This window comes from Trichomonas vaginalis, chromosome V, assembly GCF_026262505.1.
Source record: "Trichomonas vaginalis G3 chromosome V, whole genome shotgun sequence".
NCBI lineage: Eukaryota > Parabasalia > Trichomonadida > Trichomonadidae > Trichomonas > Trichomonas vaginalis.
Window position 1 is genome coordinate 8,444,702 of NC_067207.1, and position 26,327 is coordinate 8,471,028.

Below are 26,327 nucleotides of genomic sequence, written 5' to 3' on the forward strand. Positions count from 1 at the left end.
TAATACATACATATATTTAATAACAAACAAACAAAAATATAAAATTATGAACTTATCTGTAGTTCAACTTTTTTTCGAGCGATAACTGATAAGCGATCACTCAATGTTGGCATGGAAAAGGTTAATAAGGAATAAATATGGGAATGTCTGAATAAGTCTAAATTATATGTATAAACCTTGATTAAGGTATCATTAATAGGTAAATTATGCTTAAATGCATACTCATCACCTTTAATGATGAAGTATTTTGTTGTGTTCATTCTTAATACTTCAAAAAAGAAATGAACTGGAAAAGCGTAGGCCAAATAGATTGGCAATAGATACGACATCTGTATCTTTGGTATTTTGGATAGTTTGTTGAATCTTTCTGCGAGTACTTTTCTGAATAATAATGAAAGTGAAACAATTTCAATCAAACTTATAACGAACTTAGCCATTTCTTCATGGCTGTTCATGAGGTAATAGTAGTTTGCGAAAATTGCTGTCAAATCATTGCTCTTCAATTTCATCATTGTTGGCTCGCTAATAATAAGCTCACGGTTGAAATAACCGTTTATTTTATAGTCAATTTGCTTCGGGGTATTATATGTTCGCTCGATCAAAATTTTGTTGAAGTTCATTCCATGGAGGAGTTGAAGACTTCCAAGGAATTTATTATGTGAGACAGTATTTATGATGAATTTTGATCCGATTCGAGAGTTAATTCTTGCTGTAAGTGGTTGAATAAGTAATAAAATTAGTAAAACCAATCCAAGATAAAGATAGAGAGGTCTACTATATGCGTAAGTTCTTGTTGCTCTACGTCTATTCTCACGAGCTCTACTTTGAGAAATAGAACTGTATGAATAGTAGTAATCAGAATCTGATGAGAAAGTGTTGACAGGTGAATCTTCAACTTGATCGATTAAAGGAGTAATTTCTGCTACATTCACAAATGAATTTGTTCTTACAGCGATGTAATTTAATATATTCAAAAAGGTGGTTGATAAAAGCCAAATTGTAAGTTGCTCTATTAATTGCTTTTGAACAAATAATTGGATGTTAGGCTTGATGTTTGTATCAATTACTAATAGTTTAATGAGTCTTGATGGGAGGATTACAAGTAAATAGCGGAAAATAATTAAAAATGTAAAGAAGTTGTAGTTGTTACGTACGATTTTGAAAGTTTTATGAGCTGTTTTGTATATGGTAATATAGAAAATAACTTTAGATATGTTTTCTAATAAGTTAACGAGTGTATTTTTGAATTGATAATTAAATGAAGAGGCTTCTGATAGCAATACAGGGATGGATGTGCGTTGTTGATACAATGTATACAGTTCACTGCCATGAATTGCTATTTCTATAAAGAGGATTGCAAGAAGGATTGGAATTGGAGTCATCACAAATAATTTTGTGAAGAAAAATTTTTACAATCAAATTGATAAAATAATATATGTAACGATATTGTAGAGAATACAAAAATTAGTTGGACAATTGAAAAATTGAATGGGAGTTAAGAGAAGAAAAGGTTATTCTAATTTTTTAAGGGAAAATATATTGATATATAGTTATATGTATCCTTTTGCTATGCGATATAAATTGACTTTCAAAAGAAATTGAAAAACTTCGGAAAATAAAAATGATAAAATCGTCGAATATATATAACAATTGCAAATATTTACAATACTATCAAAAAAATTTGATAAAGTTTATGGATAAATCATAAAAATGTTGGTTTTGTATAACTTATTAACTATAATTAAAGCTTAATTCAAAAGTTGAATTAACGTTATAAAAAACACTCAGAAAAAATTAAATGTGGTTTGTCTTGTCATCAAGCGGATTGATTTTACAAATTTTGATTGTTATCTCTTCCTCAGCAAATCGTTTTTATAATATGATTTACATCTCGTTTTCAAATTCCAAATCTACGGTTTACATGATGGGTCTGATAAAATTTTGCGCAACCCTAAAATTCCATACCATTCATCATGTGACTCTGCTATGAATTTGTTATCATATTCATTCTAATTATCATTTCATTATAATTACGAATTCTTGATAAAAAATACTTGGAAATTGTAATACCACTTAAATTTTGCTCTCTTATTTCCATGTAACGTTAGCTCTCAATTCATTTAGATATCATTCTTGTTAGCGTACACTAACTGCAAATATTCTTTCATGAAAGTTCCGCACGACTGATTTCCAAATAATCCACAAATACACAGCTACTTAGATACAAGTTTAAAGTGATTTTTGAGATGCCGTTTTACAATTAAAATTAACAATTTCCCAATCTAGAACTTGATGGTACACACCTAAGTACCATAGGAGACCTTGTAAGTTTGTGCTGAAGTTCATGAGCTTGAGTTTAGTCAATCATATTTTTTACAGCAAATTTGATTAAAAAAAAAATAAAAACATCTAAATATAAACTTGTGAGTTTTGTTATCTAATGCTATATCATCTAAATCCACAAGTGGCATATCCAGTTACCCATATTTTTCTAACAATTACCAATCATCAAAGTCTAAATATAGTCTATCATCATTAGATGTACCAAATAGGTTTGAACACATAAATTCTCAAATTTGAGCTGTGATGTAGTTGAAGTTTAGAAAATATGAGATTCAAGATATTTATTATCCAGTAATTCTGTATTTAATAGGAAGTTCAGGTTGTTTAGAAATGTGAATGATATATATAATAGTATTTACTCAAAATAACAAAACAAAAAAAAATTATTAAAAAGATTACATTGCAGTTGAACCAAATTCATTGTTCCATTCAACATATTGTACCAATGAATCAGCAGATACAGATGGTTTGACAGATTTGAGAGTTTTCTCAACATCTTCGAAAGATAAAGGTCTAATTGTTGGTTTTACGCCACTTGTAAATGTTGTTTCTCTCAAAGGAACCATTGCTGCCTCTTTCAACAGAGTAGTCATATCAGCACAACTGTATCCATCAGTCATCTCTGCAATTTTGTCAATTTGTTCTTCATTCAACGTATTTGAAGCTCTTTTGACGAGAATTCTTACTAATTGGCCACGTGTTGCTATATCAGGTAATGGGATGTAGATTCTCTTCGTAAATCTTCTTCTCGCCGCATCATCAATATCTTGAGGTCTATTTGTTGCTCCAAGGATCAAGACTCTCTCTTTTCCACTCCCTACACCTTCGAACTGTAGAAGGAACTCGGTTTTAACTCTCCTGGATGCTTCGAAATCGTTGTCGCCTCTTTTTGTCAAAATTGAGTCAATTTCGTCTATGAATACGATAGAAGGCGCTTTGATTCGGGCCAAGGCAAAAAGTGCCCTGGTGAGCTTCTCTCCTTCACCCACCCACTTAGAAGTTAATGAAGAGGCTGATATGTTAAAGAAAGTGCACTGAGCTTCTGTGGCTAAGGCTTTGGCAATGAGGGTCTTGCCTGTACCTGGTGGACCGAAGAAAAGAACTCCACGAGGTGGTTCACGTAATTCGGTAAATAAGTCGGGGTATTTCATTGGTAAAATGATTGCTTCTTGGACAGCTTGCTTTGCATGGTCTAGGCCTGCAATATCTTCCCATTTTGTGCCTGGATTTCCGATTAAAATTTCATTTTCTATTATTTCTAAAAGTCTTGGATCAACTCCACGTAATCTTTCGTCTATTTCTTCCTCTTTATTCTCTTTTGTCTTACCAGTTGCTGCTAATGCTGTTTGAAATCCGGGAGTTCTGACTGTATCAAGTCCTTTAGCTTTGAAACGCTCACTTTGAACAGTCATTCTGTTAGGTACTGGCGTTGGTTCTGAATTTGGCTGCGTAGTTGTAGGTTGAGATACTGAGACTTGCTGAGTTTGAATAATTACTTGTTCTGGCTCTGGAACTGGAAATGGAGTGAAGTCTATATCCTCAGTTTTTTCGATTGTTCTGATGTTTCTTAATTTCTCGCCATGCTCAAGTATTAATTCTTCGAAGATTACAGGTAAAACCCTTTCTTTATCTGTACAGGCAGCAATACCAGTGAGACATGCAATCAGCGCCTCGTCATGATTATCACCTGCTTTAAATACATCAACTAAAGATTTCATTTTCAATGATTTTAAAAAAGGAAACTAAAATCTACTTCCCCTCTAAAAAGTGACACTTCCCTTTGGGAATCACTTGAATTAGCATAAAGATATATCTCACAGCTTTAAAAAACTATGTGTTTTAGATAATTGCTATCTTATTTTTATTATATTTGATTTAATTTATATTCAAAAACGCTATTGAATGAAATAAGTATCGAATTACTAAGTTACTATAGGCAAATATTTATGTGTTAACAGTCAAAATTGAATCAAAAATCAAATACATATTAAATGACGATTGTAAATAATTACATGTGTGGATATTCTGCGATAGAATAGTGATACGAATAGCACCACTTCCATTGTTGCCAATGCCATATGATGTCATATTATAGTACAATGGCATCATTTGGTTTCCTTGGATCATTATTGGATTAGTAAAGTAAATTCCAGAGTAATGGATCGATGAATTTACTGGACTTGGAGTTTCATCTACGGAACTATTTAGTGCAATGCAACCTTCATAACCTGAAATGAAAGAACTTCCTCCACCGGCAGCACCAGTTAATTCAATTGATGCGCCACTATAGTATCCAGTTCCACCAACTGCGCCAAAATCTGGCGAGGAATAGTTAAATGAAGACATCCCAAACAAACCAGGAATTCCGTAAACTTGTCCATTCGATGGTGCGGGTGTTCCTCCTGATATCTGAGTTCCTCCGCCTGATAGGCCTGAACAACGCATCCCTCCTAAAGAACAGTCAGATTTGCCGGAGCCACCTTCAAGGCCTCCTCCATTTCCTCCGATGCTATTCGGCCATTCAGCCCCACCACCACCGCCAGAGACCATGATTCGTGAGCGAAGAGATAAAGGATTTGACCAATCAAACGATTCATTAGCATACAAGCGGACATCAGACGAAGCACCGCCAAAAAATGCACCTGACATTTTTGCAGAAAAAAACGAATTAAAAAAAGAAGTGGAACCAACATAAAGGTACAGAGTTAGAGGTTTAGTTATTGTCAACACACCGGATGTGTAGCCACCAAGTCCTGGAATGGAATTTACCTTATTCCATATTCCAAAAGCGCCTCTTGCACCCCATGCTTCAAAGAGATAACTTCCAGAGGAAATATGGATGGTATATGGGCTGCAGTCGGCTGACGTACTCTGACAAGGATATCCAAATAAATACTGGTCTTTATATTTTGTAACATTTTCTAATCCAGTATCCTTAGAGAGCTTATATCGAATCATTTTTTACTGTGAACTTTTAACTTTTAGATTATCACTCAGGAAATTATATCATTTTATTTTTAAACGTGCACTTTTCTTATAAAATGATAGATGATTCAATTTATGAGCAATCTCTCATTTTAGCAGAGAAAATAATTGCATCATTAGACGACAAAGACCTAATTGCTAAGTACCAAGAAGCGAAAGAAAAAATACTCGCAGAAAATCAGCCAATTCAGATTCCAGATGAGTATCTAGATACAAACAAATCATATGAAGCTTATCAACAGATAGTGCAGGAAAATAAAAGGTTAAAAGATCAGCTTAAATCGTTACAAGAAAATAAAAGAGATTTTTCGAATGATCCAGAAAACGAAAAATATGCGCAACTCATTTACGACATTAGAAAAAGCATAAATGTAAAGCAGGATGATACACCAAAATCTAATTCTGCCATTGACGAATTAGAATCTTTAAGACTTTATCTAGATGCTACTGTAAACTCATTAAAATTTATGAAGTCAGGTCTAAGTAACGAGAATTACCGCCTCAAACGAGAACTTGATCGTAAGATTAAAAATTATAATGCTCAATATGAAGCAGCAAAACAGAAGGCAGAAAACGAAATGATGATATTTACTAATAAGGATGCAGAATTGGATCAACAAATAGCAGAAAGACAGCAAAAGTTACAAGAATTAACAAATGATTTTAATCTAGTTCATAGCGAGAACCAAAAACTGCTTGAAGAACATAATAGCTGTACAGAAGTTCTTAAAAAGCTTGACAGTGAAATAGAAAGAGCTGAGAAAAATATTGAAAAGATGGATATGGAATCAGAAACCCTATTTAGAGATATAAAGACGTTGAAATCTCGTTTACAAGCTAAAAATCAAGAGCTTTCCCACTTACAATCCTTGCAAAAGCTTTCAAATCCTTCAGCAAAAGCTTTTAATGTTGATCAAGAGATTCAACTTCTTAGAAACAAAGCAGAAGAACTTAGATCTGAGAATGCACAACTCTCATTCGAGTTGAAACGAATGACAAAAAAGAAACAAAGTTCAATTATATCTGATCAATCAATAATCTCAATGGATGAAGATGAATTAGCTGCGCAAATTCTTCAATCAAAACTTCATTGATATACTATATTACATTAAACTGTTTTTTATCATTTTTATTTCAAATAAATTTTTTATTTTTATAATTAACGCTGTAATTAAGTTAGTTTGGAGATTTTCCACAAGGTATTCAAAGCTTCTTATTATAAATTAATGTTCTCTGTTATAAATTTGAGTTAATTTGGATAGAATACAAGATTCTGATTGTCAATTTTTTATACTCATATGATAATTCCAAGACACTTTCAGCTACAAGTTTTGATAGATATATCAACGCATATCAAGAATATTATAATGATATAATCACATCTGCAAGCAATGATGTAGAAATTAATAATTCCCCATATGATTATCTTTTGTTTTTTGAAAATCTCTACAAAATAATTCCAAAAAAAATTCGAAAATATAAAAATGAAAAAAAAAATTCAAATAAAAATTCATCATTTTTTAGATTTTGAAAAAAATTTGGAATTTTTTATGTTTGCAAATCATCATTACAATGGTTGGTGATTGTAATTCTTCACATAAAACTAGATTTCAATGATTTTGTCATTTTTCTATGGATGACCAAGATTATAAACAAGGTTCTGGAACTGATCCAATAGAAAATGATAAGCCTCTCTTGAATGGTTTAGAGGAAAGATTGTTAGAATGTGAATATTTTGACGAAGAAGCTTTATATCACTATTTGAATCAATTAAAGGAAAAAATTCAATCAAATTCACCACAAGAAGCCATCAATCAGATGATTATAACACTTCAAGAACTTGTTACTAAGAAATTCAAACCAATAAACATAGATCAAGAATTATTACAGAACATTGCTGATATATTATGCGATTTCGCACATAACACAAATGAATATATCGTTTTAATTGCATTACGCATAGCAAGATTGCTCACAAGAGAAAAAAATTTCTTTGAACCGTATTTTTTAGCGAAAAGTTCTATTTTAGATGACTTTAAAGGAGCAATTTACTCTGATAATGCAGATATCGTGAACAATGCACTCTGCGTTTTCGCAAATCTCTTCGATTTTGATTCTGATTTTGGAATTGCCTTTATCAATGAATATAAGATAGATACATTCATAAATTTATACAATATATATATGGAGATAGTATATATCCTCCATTTTCACGCATTTTCTTCCTTTTTTCAACCAAAATTTTTGATCCAATTTTAATTCAAGATTTAGTCAACAGAATAGACTTTATTTTCAATGATTCAGGCAGTCAGATACCAATAAGCATCATAATTCTTCTTTCTTTCCTTCTTTTCCGCTGTTCACAAGATTTCAAATTTTTTGAAAAATTTATGAAAGCTATTGATGAAAACAGACTCCAAAAAATACAAGAACAATTAGTTTCTCAAATAATGCAGCTTATTGTTGAAAAACATGATGATTTCTGGATACTTTCTTTAATCAGATTAATTAACTTATGGATTCATGAATTTACAACTATATCTAGGGATATAATGAACACTGAATACATAGATTTACTTATAACTAATTCCAATCTTTATTCATTTGATATTAAAGTGGAAATCATTAACTTAATTTCCACAATTATTATTTACAAAAATTTTAATTTTATTTTTTGTCTTGTTTCTAATGGAATTTTAGATGTTTTCCTTGATTGGCTTGATGATGAGAATCCTCTTGTTGTTAACCCTGTTTTAATGTGTTTTACCAAAATATGTGATGAATTCTCAAACACAGGAAACAGCGGAACTCTTTCTTCTTTAATTTCTACGGATTTTGTTGACAAAATTTATGAATTACGATATCTTGAAGATAAATCAATCAGTAACTGCACAGCTATTGCTCATTCTGCACTTATGAGTGTACTTGATGAAAAGAGAAAAGAAGAATTAAAGAAAATTATGATTAAAAAACAGTATAATAATTAGTTACTTCAATGAGATATTTCAATCTTCTTATAATACATGGCGCAAATATAATTGCAAACAAAATTGATTACTCTCATATGAGAAGGTGAATGAAAAAATTATCAAACATACGATTATTTTTGATTCAAATGCTGTTCGGTATTAGAATCAAAAATAATCATTAGTTAGATAATTACACTTTTATTGCATTTTTAACAGGCTTCACTCCTATATAAAACGCAATAAAAGTGTAAAATTTCTTGTTTTCAAACTAAAACAATTGAGGCATACAGTCTCTTTTGGTAAATGTAAAATATTGTGAACGCTCATTAGATTATAAATAAAATAAAAGTTATTTAAAATAAAATCAACAAAGTGATAGTTAATTACAAAGTGATTTCTTAAATGTACACTAAAAGAATCCGGTATAAGAAATATGGTCTCAGCCTAAGTCAGGACCTGCATATTTCATACTCAAGACCGGGTCCAATAGAGATATTTTAAGATCTTTCAACTCTCAATGTTCATACATAGTATAAATATTTTATCATTTACTATTTCTTATATCTAATATTTCTAACTTTATTTAATAAATTTCTTTCAACAGTTTATTAATAAACCTAAACCATTTTAATGTCTTCATATAAAACACATGAGCGACCTCACCCATATATAAATGCTTATATTTAACCAACTATCATAAATAAATTTTTTTATGCTATGTTTCATCTTGGGCGTATCAATTATGATCTTCCTTTGTATGAGTTCTGTTCACGGCCTAACATTCAACAATAAATAATTTTTCCTATAGACATTTGATTATTTAAAAAAAAATAATAAAAAAATAAAAATAAAAAAATAAAAAAAATTGAGAGCTTTCGTTTAAAATTCTGTCACTTCTGAATATATACTCTTATCTTATTCATCGATATTTGCACCATGAGAAATAAGAAGTTCGGCCGTTTCTTTGCTATTCTTCATTTCTGCAACATGAAGAGAGGTGTGCCCATCATTATCTTTTTCATTGATATTTGCACCGTGTGAAATAAGAAGCTCGGCCGCTTCTAAGCTATCATTTATTGCTGCATAATGAAGAGAGGTTTGTTCGTCATTATCTTTTTCATTAATATTTACACCATGCGAAATAAGAAGTTCGGCTGTTTCTAAGCTATTATTCAGTGCTGCAGCATGAAGAGCAGTTTGTCCATTATTATCTTTTTCATCGACATTTGCACCATGTGAAATAAGAACTTCTGCAGTTTCTTTTTTATTATATTGTGCTGCAGCATGAAGAGAGGTTTGTCCATTATTATCTTTTTCATCGACATTTGTACCATGTAAAATAAGAAGCTCGGCCGCTTCTAAGCTATCATTTATTGCTGCATAATGAAGAGAGGTTTTTCCATCATTATCTTTTTCATCGACATTTACACCATGTGAAATAAGAAGTTCGGCCGTTTCTTTGCTATTCTTCATTGCTGCATAATGAAGAGCGGTGGCTCCATAGTCATCTTTTTCATTGAAATTTGCACCATGAGAAATAAGAAGCTCGGCCGTTTCTTTGCTATTATTTCTTGCTGCATAATGAAAAGCAGTTTGTCCATTATTATCTTTTTCATTGATATTTGCACCATGTGAAATAAGAACTTCTGCAGTTTCTTTTTTATTATATTGTGCTGCAGCATGAAGAGAGGTTTGTCCATTATTATCTTTTTCATTGACATTTGCACCGTGTGAAATAAGAAGTTCGGCCGTTTCTAAGCTATCATTTATTGCTGTAACATAAAGAGAGGTTTTTCCATCATTATCTTTTTCATCGACATTTACACCATGTGAAATAAGAAGTTCGGCCGTTTCTTTGCTATTCTTCATTTCTGCAACATGAAGAGAGGTGTGCCCATCATTATCTTTTTCATTGATATTTGCACCGTGTGAAATAAGAAGCTCGGCCGCTTCTAAGCTATCATTTATTGCTGCATAATGAAGAGAGGTTTGTTCGTCATTATCTTTTTCATTAATATTTACACCATGCGAAATAAGAAGTTCGGCTGTTTCTAAGCTATTATTCAGTGCTGCAGCATGAAGAGCAGTTTGTCCATTATTATCTTTTTCATCGACATTTGCACCATGTGAAATAAGAACTTCTGCAGTTTCTTTTTTATTATATTGTGCTGCAGCATGAAGAGAGGTTTGTCCATTATTATCTTTTTCATCGACATTTGTACCATGTAAAATAAGAAGCTCGGCCGCTTCTAAGCTATCATTTATTGCTGCATAATGAAGAGAGGTTTTTCCATCATTATCTTTTTCATCGACATTTACACCATGTGAAATAAGAAGTTCGGCCGTTTCTTTGCTATTCTTCATTGCTGCATAATGAAGAGCGGTGGCTCCATAGTCATCTTTTTCATTGAAATTTGCACCATGAGAAATAAGAAGCTCGGCCGTTTCTTTGCTATTATTTCTTGCTGCATAATGAAAAGCAGTTTGTCCATTATTATCTTTTTCATTGATATTTGCACCATGTGAAATAAGAACTTCTGCAGTTTCTTTTTTATTATATTGTGCTGCAGCATGAAGAGAGGTTTGTCCATTATTATCTTTTTCATTGACATTTGCACCGTGTGAAATAAGAAGTTCGGCTGTTTCTAAGCTATTATTCAGTGCTGCAGCATGAAGAGCAGTTTGTCCATTATTATCTTTTTCATCGACATTTGCACCATGTGAAATAAGAACTTCTGCAGTTTCTTTTTTATTATATTGTGCTGCATAATGAAGAGAGGTTTTTCCATCATTATCTTTTTCATCGATATTTGCACCATGAGAAATAAGAAGTTCGGCCGTTTCTTTGCTATTCTTCATTTCTGCAACATGAAGAGAGGTGTGCCCATCATTATCTTTTTCATTGATATTTGCACCGTGTGAAATAAGAAGCTCGGCCGCTTCTAAGCTATCATTTATTGCTGCATAATGAAGAGAGGTTTGTTCGTCATTATCTTTTTCATTAATATTTACACCATGCGAAATAAGAAGTTCGGCTGTTTCTAAGCTATTATTCAGTGCTGCAGCATGAAGAGCAGTTTGTCCATTATTATCTTTTTCATCGACATTTGCACCATGTGAAATAAGAACTTCTGCAGTTTCTTTTTTATTATATTGTGCTGCAGCATGAAGAGAGGTTTGTCCATTATTATCTTTTTCATCGACATTTGTACCATGTAAAATAAGAAGCTCGGCCGCTTCTAAGCTATCATTTATTGCTGCATAATGAAGAGAGGTTTTTCCATCATTATCTTTTTCATCGACATTTACACCATGTGAAATAAGAAGTTCGGCCGTTTCTTTGCTATTCTTCATTGCTGCATAATGAAGAGCGGTGGCTCCATAGTCATCTTTTTCATTGAAATTTGCACCATGAGAAATAAGAAGCTCGGCCGTTTCTTTGCTATTATTTCTTGCTGCATAATGAAAAGCAGTTTGTCCATTATTATCTTTTTCATTGATATTTGCACCATGTGAAATAAGAACTTCTGCAGTTTCTTTTTTATTATATTGTGCTGCAGCATGAAGAGAGGTTTGTCCATTATTATCTTTTTCATTGACATTTGCACCGTGTGAAATAAGAAGTTCGGCCGTTTCTAAGCTATCATTTATTGCTGTAACATAAAGAGAGGTTTTTCCATCATTATCTTTTTCATCGACATTTACACCATGTGAAATAAGAAGTTCGGCCGTTTCTTTGCTATTCTTCATCGCTGCATAATGAAGAGCGGTGGCTCCATAGTTATCTTTTTCATTGACATTTGCACCATGAGAAATAAGAAGTTCGGCCGTTTCTTTGCTATTCTTCATCGCTGCATAATGAAGAGCGGTGGCTCCATAGTTATCTTTTTCATTGACATTTGCACCATGAGAAATAAGAAGTTCGGCCGTTTCTTTGCTATTCTTCATCGCTGCATAATGAAGAGCGGTGGCTCCATAGTTATCTTTTTCATTGACATTTGCACCATGAGAAATAAGAAGTTCGGCCGTTTCTTTGCTATTCTTCATCGCTGCATAATGAAGAGCGGTGTCTCCATAGTTATCTTTTTCATTGACATTTGCACCATGAGAAATAAGAAGTTCGGCCGTTTCTAAGCTATTATTTCTTGCTGCATAATGAAGAGCGGTGTCTCCATAGTCATCTTTTTCATCGACATTTGCACCATGAGAAATAAGAAGTTCGGCCGTTTCTTTGCTATTCTTCATCGCTGCATAATGAAGAGCGGTGTCTCCATAGTTATCTTTTTCATTGACATTTGCACCATGAGAAATAAGAAGTTCGGCCGTTTCTAAGCTATTATTTCTTGCTGCATAATGAAGAGCGGTGTCTCCATAGTCATCTTTTTCATCGACATTTGCACCATGTGAAATAAGAAGCTCGGCCGCTTCTAAGCTATCATTTATTGCTGCATAATGAAGAGAGGTTTGTCCATCATTATCTTTTTCATCGACATTTGCACCATGTGAAATAAGAAGCTCGGCCGTTTCTTTGTTATTATTTATTGCTGCAGCATGAAGAGCTGTGACTTCTTCGATATCTTTTTCATCGACATTTGCACCATGAGAAATAAGAAGTTCGGCCGTTTCTAAGCTATTATTCATTGCTGCATAATGAAGAGCGGTGTCTCCATAGTTATCTTTTTCATCGACATTTGCACCATGTGAAATAAGAAGTTCGGCCGTTTCTAAGCTATCATTTATTGCTGCAGCTTGAAGAGAGGTTTGTCCATCATTATCTTTTTCATCGACATTTGCGCCGTGTGAAATAAGAAGTTCGGCCGTTTCTAAGCTATTATTTCTTGCTGCAGCTTGAAGAGAGGTTTGTCCATCATTATCTTTTTCATCGACATTTGCGCCGTGTGAAATAAGAAGCTCAGCCGTTTCTAAGCTATTATTTATTGCTGCAGCTTGAAGAGAGGTTTTCCCATCATTATCTTTTTCATCGACATTTGCGCCGTGTGAAATAAGAAGCTCAGCCGTTTCTAAGCTATTATTTATTGCTGCATAATGAAGAGAGGTTTTCCCATCATTATCTTTTTCATCAACATTTACACCATCCGAAATTAGAATTTCGGCTGTTTCTTTGCTATTGAGATATGCTGCATAATGAAGAGAGGTTTGTCCATCATTATCTTTTTCATCAACATTTACACCATCCGAAATTAGAATTTCAGCTGTTTCTTTGCTATTGAGATATGCTGCATAATGAAGAGCAGTTTTCCCAGATTCAGTTTTTTCATTGATGTTTGCTCCAAGTGATAAGAAATATTTGAAAAGGGATACAATATTAAATATCACTGAAATAACAAAACATATGTTATAATCATTAGTTTGATCGAAATAAACCAAAAATGCATCAAGATTTTTATGTAGTCCGCAAAAAAATGGATCCATTTCTATATTGTGTTCATTCATTAAGAAAGAAACAAAATCAATGTTGTGTGAAATGATTGCATACTTCATGCATTTTTCATCTGGCTGTAGTTGTTTCAAACATTCACTCATGATCTCTGGATTTTCGCCTAAAAATGAAAATCTGAGACATTTTTGAGTTATTTCTGAGTTAAATTTCGTTCTTAATAACTTGAAACAATCAACCACTCCGTGGTAACAACATAATTCAAGTAATGAAAATCCTTTTTCACATTTTGGATATAAATCGCTTTTGAGTATTTGATTTTTATCGAAGTCATCTCTTTCAGTGAATGAGATGAATCTTTTTAAATCATTATACATAATTGCTCTGTAAATCGTATTTTCTGTATGAATTTCCAGATTTTCTGATTTAATTTTTTCGAAATTATGAGACTTTTCTAATTTAATTCCATATTCTTTGTAAAACAAGAAATCTGAAATAGTAACAACATTGACGAGCTCTTTGATATGATAATCATCAAATATGTGTTTTGCAAGATATAAATATGCCTTCGCATAGCGATTATTATACGGAATGATATTTAAAATATCCCGGGTTATATCTTGGGGAAGACATTTCTTTGAATCAATCATTTCTGTTTTGATCATTTTGTAAAATGAGTTAATTTCTTCTTCGTTTTCCATTTTCAGCCGATACAATGTATTAAACGAATCGATGTAGTACCTATAGATACTTCGCAATTTACTGTATTTATTTGGGTGAATGTCTTTCTCAGACATTAATATTTGTCTATAGGTAATTTTGTAAATTATAATTTAAATGTTTTTAATATCTGTGTTTGATGTAGAATTTATTTTCCCTATTAAATTTCAAAAAAAAAATGTTTGATCTATATTTGGTGGGAAATATGTAAACTATTCAATTTTCAAGGCCTAACTTATTGACGCCGAAAAAAAATTCAGATCACAACCACAATTCTAAATTGCGTGACAAAACCTAGGCGAGAATCAGACTTTTTGAAAAGACACATTGAATCAATTCTATGAGTTTCATCCATATATTGTCAGAATTTCTCACCTAGGTTTTGTACCAGACGTTTTTTTTATTCAGCTTTAACAATAAAACAACTAAATATTTAAATAATACTTCCACATGATTCCATGGAAATTTCTTTTTTACCCAAATTTTCTGAGGATAGTAGTAGGATAGGAAGGGTTGTGTGACTTTTTTTGTTACATCTATATATAGACGATGCATTAAAATATATTTATTTATAAATCATTAAAAAATTAACATTAATTTTAAAATAATTTATTTTTTATCTTTTATAAAAGAAGCTATATATATAGATGATGTCAGATATTCCGCGATTAATTAAACATTGTTTAAATCCTGAATGGGTTAAACTTCAATTTAAAAAGGAAGACTGTGAATTATTAAATGAATATGAAAGCCAAAAAAAGCTAATGAGGTATAAATATAATGATAAAGAATATTTAATTTCATGGAATCAATGGAGTCATAATCAAAGACCTCATAAACGAGAAGAAGAAATTGAAAATAATGAAATGGAAATCATTGATGACATTAAAGAGGATGGAATTCCTAAATTTTGTAGAAAAACCTTTAGAACTAAGTTAGGAGCATATAAACGTAGAGTATTAAATCCTGAATATCTTAAACATTATAAAAAGGAAGACTGTGAATTATTAAACGTTAATGAATATGAAAATGCTAAATCAAAACTGAGATATAAATATATTGGAAGTGATGAAAGGTGTAAAGATAAAGATAAAGTTTATTCAGTTTCATATAATAACTGGCACACGCTAGGGATAAGAAAACATTTAGGAGATTATGGTAAAAGTTCTGAATTCTTCAAATCTAGTATGTACGAGAGAGTAAAAGAAATTAGAAATAATTATTTTCATGAATGAAAGATTCACTACCATAATGAAATACATAATGAAATAAAAAATAAAAAATAAACTTTAAAAATTCATGTCTTACGAAAAATTAAAACTTAGTTATGTTTATTATTTTATTTTTTTAATTCGTATGAAATGAGCGTCAAGACTAACGACGTTAAAAAATTGGGATTCACAAACGAGGAAATAAAGGATATATTAGATGAGATGTGTTATGAAGTTAGTAAATATTATTTAAGAAATTGTCAAAAATTTGCCGAGTTATTAAATGATTTAGATTATGATGGAAAACTGAATAAAGATGATGTTATAAATTTCTTATATCCCACATCTAAGAAGAAAAACCTAAAGAACCTGATGTTTTCCCTGAATATTATGAAGAACGGATTAAAGATGATGAATACGATGAAATTGAAAGACTGGAAAAAATAAGAGATGAAAAAGATGAAAAAATTAAGGAAATAAGAGAAGTTGAAAATGAAGTAGAGGGTTTAATGAATATCCCAGCTTCAGAATCAGCAGTTCAGAAATCTCATGAAGAAAGATATAAAAATTATGTCTCAGAATCAACACAAAATTTATTAGATGGCGAAATAGATGAAACACTTTCAGAAGAAGGTACTAAATTTATTCGTAAACATAAGTTACAATTTATTGATAATGAAAAATACCCTTGTATCTTACTTTCACCCCCTCTCGATTCTGAGAAATTCAAAAAAGCTCTTAAAAATGTGACATATGCAACTAATACGATTAAGAAAGAAGATCATGATATTTACACAAATTATTATTTAAATAAATGCACAGGTGTTGATAAAGTTTTTGATTTATTAGATAAAATATCAAAAGAAACCATTGGAACATATAAAATTTTGTGTGATTGTGGTTTCATTATTGAAGATACCAATAATGTTTCATATGAAAGAACAGCACCGAAGGAAGACGAAGTGGAAAGGTCTATACCATTCGTTATTAAGAACATAAAAGATATGAAAACTTATAAACATTATATTTATTCATTTATTTCAGAAAAAATGGAAGCAACCCATAAAACATCTTCTCATCATTTTATAGCTATTCATACATTCCTTTTCAAAGTTGTGAAATTAAATAAGACAGGAATTAGATTTAATGTATCAGGGTACGCATTCTTGAGTAAATTAAAATGTATTCGTCACGTCGCAGATGATAAAAATTTATGTGTTCTTAATTCATTTTATGGGCTTTAAAAAATAAAGTTTATTTTTATTTATTTTTTAATTTTTTATTCTTACATAAATGAACAAAAACGGAACAGCTAAAATGAATGATAATCAAATTAGAGCAGAAGGTAGAAGGTTATTTAAACGCTTCTATAACATTCCTGATGGTGTTAATCCTAAAACTCGTAGAAGTTATTTAAATGAAGCAATAGATTCATATGAAGGGTTTGACATTTCATCAGAAAGTGAGAGATTAGCGAGAATGTTAAATGTTAATATTGATTTCTATTATTGTGATCCTCAACCAGAAGACGTGGACATAAATAAGGTAGACTTTCCATTAGTGGAATCAATAATGATAGATCCAGAATTTGAAACAGTAAATATTTTATTAACACAGAGTCCATGTGGAAAACTTCACGCTGACAGAATAACAGACGTTGAAGCACTCACCGGCTATAGAGTTTGTCCATATTGTAAAGAAGAAGTTTATTCTATCCGTGATGATCCAGAAAGGAAAAACCAAAGAAGATTTTTAAAGCATTGTGAGAAATGTAAAGAAAATAATGGAAGATTAATTCAAGACGTTCAATTGCAAAAGACACAGCAACCATATGCACCACATATTACGAAACAGAAGATATATCAGTGGTTATTAGCTCATAATTTGCAGGAATATTATCAACCGACAAGATATTATATTACTTTTGACTTCGAAACATTAGAGACTAAAGAAGAATTACAACTTTCTGAGTGTGCAACTTTGAACGCTTACTTAAAACCATTCATGGTATCATCAACGGTTAAATTAAATGATAAAACATATACGAGGAATTTTTGCTTAACTTCGAGTGATTCTTTTATTTCTGATTGGATTGAGTTTTTATTTTCAACCTGTTCATTAGTTGCTAAATCAAATATTGAACAATATGAAGAATTAATGAAGTCGCAAACGGACCAAACGGCGGGGACTTTGTCTCATACATTAAATGAAAAACAGAAGGAAGCATTTAAAGAACTTCTAGATGAGGAATTCAATAAAGTGAATATCATAGGTTTTAATTCGGGAAAGTTTGATTTAAATTTAATTCTTCGTGATTTAAACACTGCAAAATGGAAAATAAAATCAATGCTGGGTTCATCTTCACAATTTAAGCAAATCATTGTAAAGAAAACAAAACTCCATATGAATTGAGATTTATTGACATCAGAAATTATATAGCGGGTGGGACATTAGACCAATTCACTCAAGATTTCGGAAACAATAAATCACGTGTTAAATCCTTTTTCCCTTATCAATTCATCACATGGGAAAATTACGAAGAAGAATTATATAAAGAGGAACCATTCACGAAAGATTCATTTTATTCAGCATTAACTCAAGAAACTATATCAGATAGTGATTATCAAATATATCTCAATGATGCTAAAAACTTTAAGAATAGATTAGAATATTTTATTCATTATTGCAATAAAGATGTTGAAATTATGATTGACCCAATTGATAAAATTATTGAAGAAACATTTGTTTATAAAATTGATATGCTTCATAATCTTTCTTTATCATCGAATGCTTCAATGATTCGTTACGCTTTAGCATATAAAGACTTTAATCCTAATGAAAAATATCCTGAGGAAGAGATAGAATCAAGTTTTGAATTAACGAAAAAGTATTGGAAATATAAAATTGAATCATATAAGAAACAAGATGAAAAAGCAGAAAGGGATACTAAAAATAATGTTTCAATGGATGATTTTCAATACTATCACGATTTAATCCTTTCATCTAAATGCAAAATGTGTGGTAAAGCGTTTACATATGCAAATAAACCAACATTGGATAGAATCGATAATGAAAAACCACATACCAAAGAAAATTGTCAGTTAATGTTTGTTATTGCAATGTCGTAAAATCAAATAAAGATGAAGATGTTCAACGTTTAAGAATCAATTTAAGAAATTATGCATTAAAAAATAATTTACCAATGACTTTAGATTCAGTTGAAGCTTATCACATTCTCCGTAATGGAATTACTGGTGGTTTATCAAATGTTCAACATCGTGTTAATCTTAAAGGAATCACGCACATTAATAAACTTTCATATAATCCAGAAACTAAAACTGTATCAAATGAGGACACCACCAACATTATGACTCATTTCGTTGGAGTTGACTTTAATTCATTATATCCTTCATCATTTTCATCTAATCCTCATGATTTCATTCAATATACTGACCATAAAATGTGTATGCCGGGAAGATTGAATGGTGTTATCATTTGTGATACAGCAACAAAGAAAGCAAAAGCATTGGGAATAATTAAGAAGAAAAATACTTTATTCGTGGCTGAAGTAAAGGGTCACATTGATGAAAAATACATTAATGATTACATAAACTTTTTACCGATAATAAGAAACTTAGATATTATCACAGATGAAAAAACAATTGGCAGTTTTATGTATAATTACATGAAATCAAACAATCTACCAGTTGACCAGAAACAGAGAAAATTAACTCAGTTAGCATCAACACACAACCAATATCAACCATTTTCTTCTTATTATCTTTGGTATCTAATCGACAGATTTCATTTTATCATTGATGACATTCAATCAATTTTAACATTTACGAAAAACACTTGTTTTAATGAATTTGCGAACAAATTTATGAATGAAAGACAAAAGGCTGAATTAGAAGGAAATAAAGGAAAAAGTTTATTTTGCAAGATTTCGCTTAATGGATCATATGGTTACGATGCAATGAATACACAAAATTACGCAAAGACTAAAATAACGAATGCACAGAGGCACGCGTTGCATGTATGTCAAATAAGTTTAAAAACATAAGAGAAATAGGTGAAGATACATATCAAGTGATGCTTAAAGATAGATTTTATAGATGTGATACATGTTTACAAGAGGCATTCTTCACTTTAGATAATGCTAAATACTGGTATTTGGTTTTCATTTATGATTTTATGTATAAATGCATGGATGTTAATCGTTTTCATTTCATTGAAGGTGATACTGATTCATCTTATTGGGCAATCGCTGGCGACCCAAATCTTCCTAACACTCAAGCATTTCAAGCAATTGTTACCGATAAACAATTTTATGATAAAAACATTTTCAAATTCGCACCATTTGATTTCTTCTGTTTTGATGAGAAATTTAAACCTAAATTAAAGAATAAAGCTGAAGAAAAAGCACATGAGAAGAAGTTATTGGGTTTAGCAATTGAGAAACAAGGTGATAACATGGTTGCTTTATGTCCTAATGTTATACATCATTCAACGGTTCAATTGATGGAAGTGATTTTAAAAAGATTGCACAAAAAATGAAAGGTGTTAGTTTACGACAAAATAAGCAATTAACACCTAAAAAATATTTGGATATAATAAATGATAAAGTGATATTTGATGGTCAGAATATTAATTTACAACTTAAAAACGGGTCAATGACTCGCTTAACAATCGGTAAGACTGCATTAACAGGAGCACACACTAAGGCTGTATGTTGTGAAAATGGATGTTGTATGCCATTTATTTAATACAATTTAAAATTTTATTCTTAATGAAATGCCACAGAAGAGACAAAAGGAACCAAATCGATTTATACCAAATGGTTTTAACTTTCAGATTCCAAATAATCAACCACAACGAATTTTTTAAATCCCATCACAGCATCAACAGCAACAACAACCGCCACCATTTGATACCGTTTTAGAAGAAGGAACCGTTAATGATGGGATTCAATATGTAAATAATGGTTTTGATACTATGATTCAAAGAGGTGGGCACCCTTAAAACATTGATTTTATTTTTATATAAATGGATAACGTAGATTTAAAAATTTTAATTGCTGATTTAGTATTTAATCAAAATTTTCTTGATTATTATGATTTAAAAGCGTATCTCCAAAAATATGATAACAATATAACGGGTGATGATATGGAATATTATTATCCATATTATAAAATGAAATTTTGAAATATCATGATAGAATAATTTCTAAAATTAAAGACAAAATTAAAAATAATGAATATTCAAAGGGAAAAACTAAATCACAACTTAAACAGTTGAAAGATTTCAAAAATAAAGTATTAACAGAAGAAGATATTGATGAATTATATAAATTATATAATCCTGAGCCGCAAAAGCCAAAGGAACAAAAACAAAAGGTGCAAAACGCCCAGGTCCTTCAGACCATAAATGAAGCACAAGCTTTAATTTATGATTCATTAGTTAAACCATATTCAGCCCGACTTTTAAATGAAGATCAACTTTTGGAATTCATCCTTCAACATAAACTCGAAGCGGGAAAGTATATCAAACCTTTATATACAGCATATTTAAAACAAATGAATAGAATACATCCAGAATTAATGAAGGGGGAATGAAATCCAAAATCAAAGCAGATAAAATTAAACCACTTGCAACACCAAAACCTCCAACGACAGTACCTCCTCCTTCAGTTAATCCTTCATCATTCACTTTATTATATCCATTTCAAACATTAAAGAAGCAAAAAGATTTTAAAAAGGATTTCAAGATATTAAATAAACCAATTGACCCGAAAATTCAACCGTTAAAGGAAAAATTTAGTCGCCCTTCATTTGCACCATATCCATATTCATACGAAATCGATCATCTGGAATATTCAAAAGGAAAAGTTACTTATTTATTTGCCATTAACATTAACACTAGATATTTATATTGCATTCCAGTGAAAGGGAAAACAGAACAGGAAACAAGAAGAGCTATTCAATACTTACTAGATCATGAAAGAGTAGATAATATCAGGGGTGATGGTGATAAAGGATTTCAGGCAACTATGACTCATTATTTCCCACAAATTAATTTTTTCTTTTCATCCTCTCCATATACGTTTCATAATAAAATAGTTGATGCGGTAATGAGAACTCTTAGAGATGCGTTAGGGGTTAACGGTCAGATATACTGGGATGGAAATCATGACTCCATCATACAACAGTTAGTATATTATTATAATAATACATGGCATAGAACTATAAACATGAAACCAGTGGAAATGAAAAATGATATTTCAAAAGAATGGGAATATATTAGAAAGCAAATGGAAAGGTTGAATGATGTTAAACGTGAACAAATTAATTCGGGGCTCATGAATTTTAAACAAGGGGATAAAGTTTTGATTCATCTCGATTATGGAAAAACTGATAAATCAATGACAAAAAGAAGACGAAGATTTGACACAATAGCTGAATTTGTTAGATATATTAACGGCAATGCATTAGTTGAAGTTGACAATAAATTAATAGAAATTCCAATTTATTTTATTACCCATTATATTTAAATAATATTTAATTTTTTTATTCGTAAGAAATGAGTGACAACGAAGCAGCCAAGAGTCCAGACGATGAATATAAAAAGAAACTAAACAGAATTAAATCAAAAATATGCTATTACAAAAAGAAGCCGCAATGTGGTGGGTTGAAAACGATAAAGAAATAATCGAAAAATTAGAAACTTATCGTTCAATCATTAAACTGAGTGAAGCAAAAATAAAAGAATTTAATAGAATAAATAAATTGGTTGGAAGAGATGAATTTAATAAAGATGAATTTTTAAACTCAATCCAAATTTAATTTTTTCAGTGCTACCATGTTACCATGTGCTACCAGGTTAATTAACTTCTCTGAAAAAATGAGACAACATGACATTTTGACAACATTTACGTTAATGATTTGTCATGATGATTTCATCGTTAATGCTTTGTTAAACATGAGTGTAAATGACCCAAAAATATATTTTATCGTTAATGGTTTCAGGTTATTCAATAATTAATTATTTTTGAAGAACTGAAGGTGTCACTACGTCACCATGTGTCACTCGGTTAATTAACTTCTCTGAAAAATGATGACAACATGACATTTTGACAACAGTCCTGGAAATATATTTTATCGTTAATGTTTACGTTAATGGTTTCATCGTTAATGCTTTGTCATGATGATTTCATCGTTAATGCTTTGTCAAAACTTCATCGTTAATGTTTTGTCATAACTTCTTCATCGTAAATGTTTTGTCAAGACTTCTTCATCGTAATGAGTGTAAATGACCCAAAAATATATTTTATCGTTAATGGTTTCAGGTTATTCAATAATTAATTATTTTTGAAGAACTGAAGGTGTCACTACGTCACCATGTGTCACCAGGTTAATTAACTTCTCTGAAAAAATGAGACAACATGACATTTTTGACAACAGTCCTGGAAATAAATGTTTACGTTAATGTTTACGTTAATGGTTTCAGGTTATTCAATAATAATTATTTTTGAAGAACTGAAGGTGTCACTACGTCACCATGTGTCACCAGGTTAATTAACTTCTCTGAAAAAATGAGACAACATGACATTTTGACAACAGTCCTGGAAATAAATGTTTACGTTAATGTTTACGTTAATGGTTTCAGGTTATTCAATAATTAATTATTTTTGAAGAACTGAAGGTGTCACTACGTCACCATGTGTCACCAGGTTAATTAACTTCTCTGAAAAAATGAGACAACATGACATTTTGACAACAGTCCTGGAAATAAACATGAACGTATATGTTTTGTCATGATGATTTCATCGTTAATGCTTTGTCAAACATGAACGTAAATGCTTTGTCAAACATGAACGTAAATGATTTGTCAAGAATATAGCAACCGCCGGAATTCAGACGGTTGTTTTTTTATACAAAATTCACGCAGGATTAATGAGGAAGGCACTTATGAATTATTTTTGAAGAACTGAAGGTGTCACTACGTCACCATGTGTCACTCGGTTAATTAACTTCTCTGAAAAAATGAGACAACATGACATTTTGACAACAGTCCTGGAAATTTGATGCAGTCCAAAAATAAAGTTAGTTTTAAAATTATTTTTATTTTTTTATTCCTATATAAATGACAGCAACAAACAACAACAGCAACTTTATCATTTCTGATGAACAAGTTATTGATTCATTAGCTGAGGAATTAGTTGTGGCAGAAACTAAAACCTCAACGAAAGAATTGGTGAAAACAAGATTGATTTACATAACTACCTCAAACACGATGGAGGAAGAGGAAGGAAAACTGGTATGGCTTTATTAGTAAATAAAATTTCAAATTTAACGATTATAGATGTTGATATCAATAAATCGTACAATGATGAACTTAAAGAACAGTTAGAAAAGATATTTTATCAAAACTTTCGGATAAAGATGTTATCGTTAAAACCGCTTCAGGAGGTCTTCACATTTATTGCAACACTAATTTCTTCTATTCAACCTCGAACAGAATGATTAAATGTTATTCTTGCAATGATTATGATATCGATATCATGACTTCTATGGATGATTCAAAGCGTTCTTTAGTGGTTATGGCTGATTCAAGAGTTCGCAAGAATGCAACAGAACCAATCAATACATACTCATTCATTCGTGGAAGTTATGATTCAACATTAACCAGAACAGTAAATGATATATTAAATGATTTGAATATTAAGGTAAGAGTTGAACAAAAGAACGAAGAAATAAAGAGTATAATGAATGAAAACAAAGATGTAAACATTGACGATAAACTTGCCCAGAGCATAGTTGATGGCATCAGTGATTTTGAAGTACATAATGACGGTGGAAACATGAATTTAGAAAAAGAAATAACATTATTCACACTGTTTCAAGCAATTAATTCGTTACCTAATCATTTAATTAATGAAGCATACGATAACGTTTATAACTTCTGCAGCTTAACTGAAAATGCAAAAAGTAATTTTTGAAAAAGCACGTAGTAGATATGCACATTTAATGACTTCTCCATTTGTTTTAGTGAAGATTCTAAAACTTTATCAAAGGAATATATATGATGAATATGTTTTACCTTTATTACGTAAGCCAAAAATAACATTTGATATAAAACTTGATGACTCGTTTTTGATAACAGATATTAGACGCAGGGCTGAAAATCATCAGTATAAAAAAAGTTCTGAAGTAATTGAGGATTTATCACGTGTAATCCGTTTTGTAGATTATGGAAACAAATACTTCTCATTCAAAAGGACTATAATATCATGATAAAATGAATCAAATATCATTCGTTCTTCAATTCAAACATGAAAGAGTCACTTAAAATGATTAAATTTATTTAAAGAAGAAGGTAAACAATAACAGCATGGGATGTACTACTAAATCAATTGTCTTCATTAACTGTTAAGGGTGTTTGCTTTAAATCTGATTCTCCAGATGTTTTCTCAACGTTTCAAGGTTATAAATACAACGTTCTCGAAAAGCCTGATTACTCAAAAATTGAGATGTTTATGAATTTCATTAAAGAAGCCATTTGTGATAATAACGATGAAGTGTATAAATACCTTCTCGGCTGGATTGCATCAATGATTCAACATCCTGGAATCAAGAATGAAACAGCAATTATTTTGAAAGGACTTCAGGGAACAGGTAAAAACAGATTTACAGACATTATTTCTGAACTCCTCGCTGTTATTCATGTAAAACATTACGAAATAAGTGAGCTAACGGGTAATTTCAATTCAGTAGTTGAAAATAAAATGTTTCTTGTACTTAATGAACTCAAGAATGTAGGTGAAGACAGACTCGCAAACTTCAACGCTTTGAAATCAATTATAACGGATAATGAGATTAGAATTAATGAAAAGAATCAACCCAGAAGAACTGCTCAGAACGTTGCCAATTTCATTTTCGTAACTAACAACGTTTACCCTGTCAAAATTGAAGTTGGAGACAGAAAATATGTAGTTTTAAGGGTTAATGGTAAATTTAAGGGTCAATTTGATTACTTCAAGAATTTGATGAATTCATGCACAAAGGAATTTTATGATAATTTACTGACGTATTTTATCAATTACGACCTTTCATCATTTAATGTACGAATCATACCGATGACTGAAGCCAAACAAGATTTAATTGAATTATCAACAAATCCTTTAGATGTATGGATAAATACACATTATGATGAATTGTGTGCAGGTATGACGTGTAAAAATGCCTTATTCTGCAAACCATCAGACATGAAGACAAAAACTTTCAAATGAGCATTAAGGATAAATGTGATAAGAAACAGAGAAGAATAGATGGTAAACAAACATGGTGTTATGTTTTGAAAGAAGAAATGAAAGGATTATATAAACAAATTGAACCAAACGATAATGATGATTCATTTACTGACGATGAAATACCTGTAAATGAGGCAGTATAAAGTATGATTTGAATTTATTTTTGCATTAATCCTGCTGTGTTGTCAAAATGTCATGTTGTCTCATTTTTTCAGAGAAGTTAATTAACCGAGTGACACATGGTGACGTAGTGACACCTTCAGCTCTTCAAAAATAATTAATTATTGAATAACCTGAAACCATTAACGTAAACATTATTTTTGGGTCATTTACACTCATTACGATGAAGTCATGACAAAGCATTTCCTGAACTGTTGTCAAAATGTCATGTT

At 31.0% G+C, this 26,327-nt stretch overlaps 7 protein-coding genes and 3 pseudogenes across 10 annotated transcripts, besides 2 other annotated features; 5 read left to right on the top strand and 5 right to left on the bottom strand.

Annotated features, from left to right (window-relative positions):
* Positions 1-44: 44 nt before the first annotated feature.
* Positions 45-1,383, bottom strand: TVAGG3_0300330 (uncharacterized protein; the record flags this gene model as incomplete). Its single annotated transcript, XM_001306724.2, has 1 exon — positions 45-1,382. One exon carries the CDS (start codon positions 1,380-1,382, stop codon positions 45-47), a length of 1,338 nt encoding a protein of 445 aa, XP_001306725.1.
* A 436-nt stretch (positions 1,384-1,819) lies between these two features.
* TVAGG3_0300340 (AAA domain-containing family) lies at positions 1,820-4,091 on the bottom strand (the record flags this gene model as incomplete). The annotated part of the gene is made up of 1 exon (XM_001306725.1): positions 2,739-4,061. The coding sequence occupies one exon, from the start codon at positions 4,059-4,061 to the stop codon at positions 2,739-2,741; it is 1,323 nt and encodes a 440-aa protein (XP_001306726.1).
* A 196-nt stretch (positions 4,092-4,287) lies between these two features.
* On the bottom strand, positions 4,288-5,301 carry TVAGG3_0300350 (glycine-rich protein family; the record flags this gene model as incomplete). Its single annotated transcript, XM_001306726.1, has 1 exon — positions 4,288-5,301. The coding sequence occupies one exon, from the start codon at positions 5,299-5,301 to the stop codon at positions 4,288-4,290; it is 1,014 nt and encodes a 337-aa protein (XP_001306727.1).
* Positions 5,302-5,373: 72 nt separating this feature from the next.
* On the top strand, positions 5,374-6,467 carry TVAGG3_0300360 (uncharacterized protein; the record flags this gene model as incomplete). Its single annotated transcript, XM_001306727.1, has 1 exon — positions 5,385-6,422. The coding sequence occupies one exon, from the start codon at positions 5,385-5,387 to the stop codon at positions 6,420-6,422; it is 1,038 nt and encodes a 345-aa protein (XP_001306728.1).
* Positions 6,468-6,843: 376 nt separating this feature from the next.
* On the top strand, positions 6,844-8,960 carry TVAGG3_0300370 (armadillo (ARM) repeat-containing protein family; the record flags this gene model as incomplete). Its single annotated transcript, XM_001306728.1, has 1 exon — positions 7,719-8,315. The coding sequence occupies one exon, from the start codon at positions 7,719-7,721 to the stop codon at positions 8,313-8,315; it is 597 nt and encodes a 198-aa protein (XP_001306729.1).
* A 1,143-nt stretch (positions 8,961-10,103) lies between these two features.
* On the bottom strand, positions 10,104-12,047 carry TVAGG3_0300380 (the record flags this gene model as incomplete). The annotated part of the gene is made up of 1 exon (XM_001306729.2): positions 10,104-12,047. A coding segment is annotated over one exon (1,944 nt), but the record flags the coding sequence as incomplete, so codon positions are not given.
* A 286-nt stretch (positions 12,048-12,333) lies between these two features.
* TVAGG3_0300390 (myotrophin family) lies at positions 12,334-13,243 on the bottom strand (the record flags this gene model as incomplete). Its single annotated transcript, XM_001306730.2, has 1 exon — positions 12,334-13,241. A coding segment is annotated over one exon (908 nt), but the record flags the coding sequence as incomplete, so codon positions are not given.
* Positions 13,244-15,559: 2,316 nt separating this feature from the next.
* Positions 15,560-16,190: a mobile genetic element.
* Positions 16,191-16,919: 729 nt separating this feature from the next.
* On the top strand, positions 16,920-18,118 carry TVAGG3_0300410 (annotated as a pseudogene). The gene has a single exon. A coding segment is annotated over exon 1 (1,199 nt).
* A 213-nt stretch (positions 18,119-18,331) lies between these two features.
* TVAGG3_0300420 lies at positions 18,332-20,392 on the top strand (annotated as a pseudogene). Its single transcript has one exon. A coding segment is annotated over exon 1 (2,061 nt).
* A 1,058-nt stretch (positions 20,393-21,450) lies between these two features.
* Positions 21,451-26,327: part of a mobile genetic element that runs on past the window's edge.
* Positions 24,924-26,078, top strand: TVAGG3_0300440 (annotated as a pseudogene). Its single transcript has one exon. A coding segment is annotated over exon 1 (1,155 nt).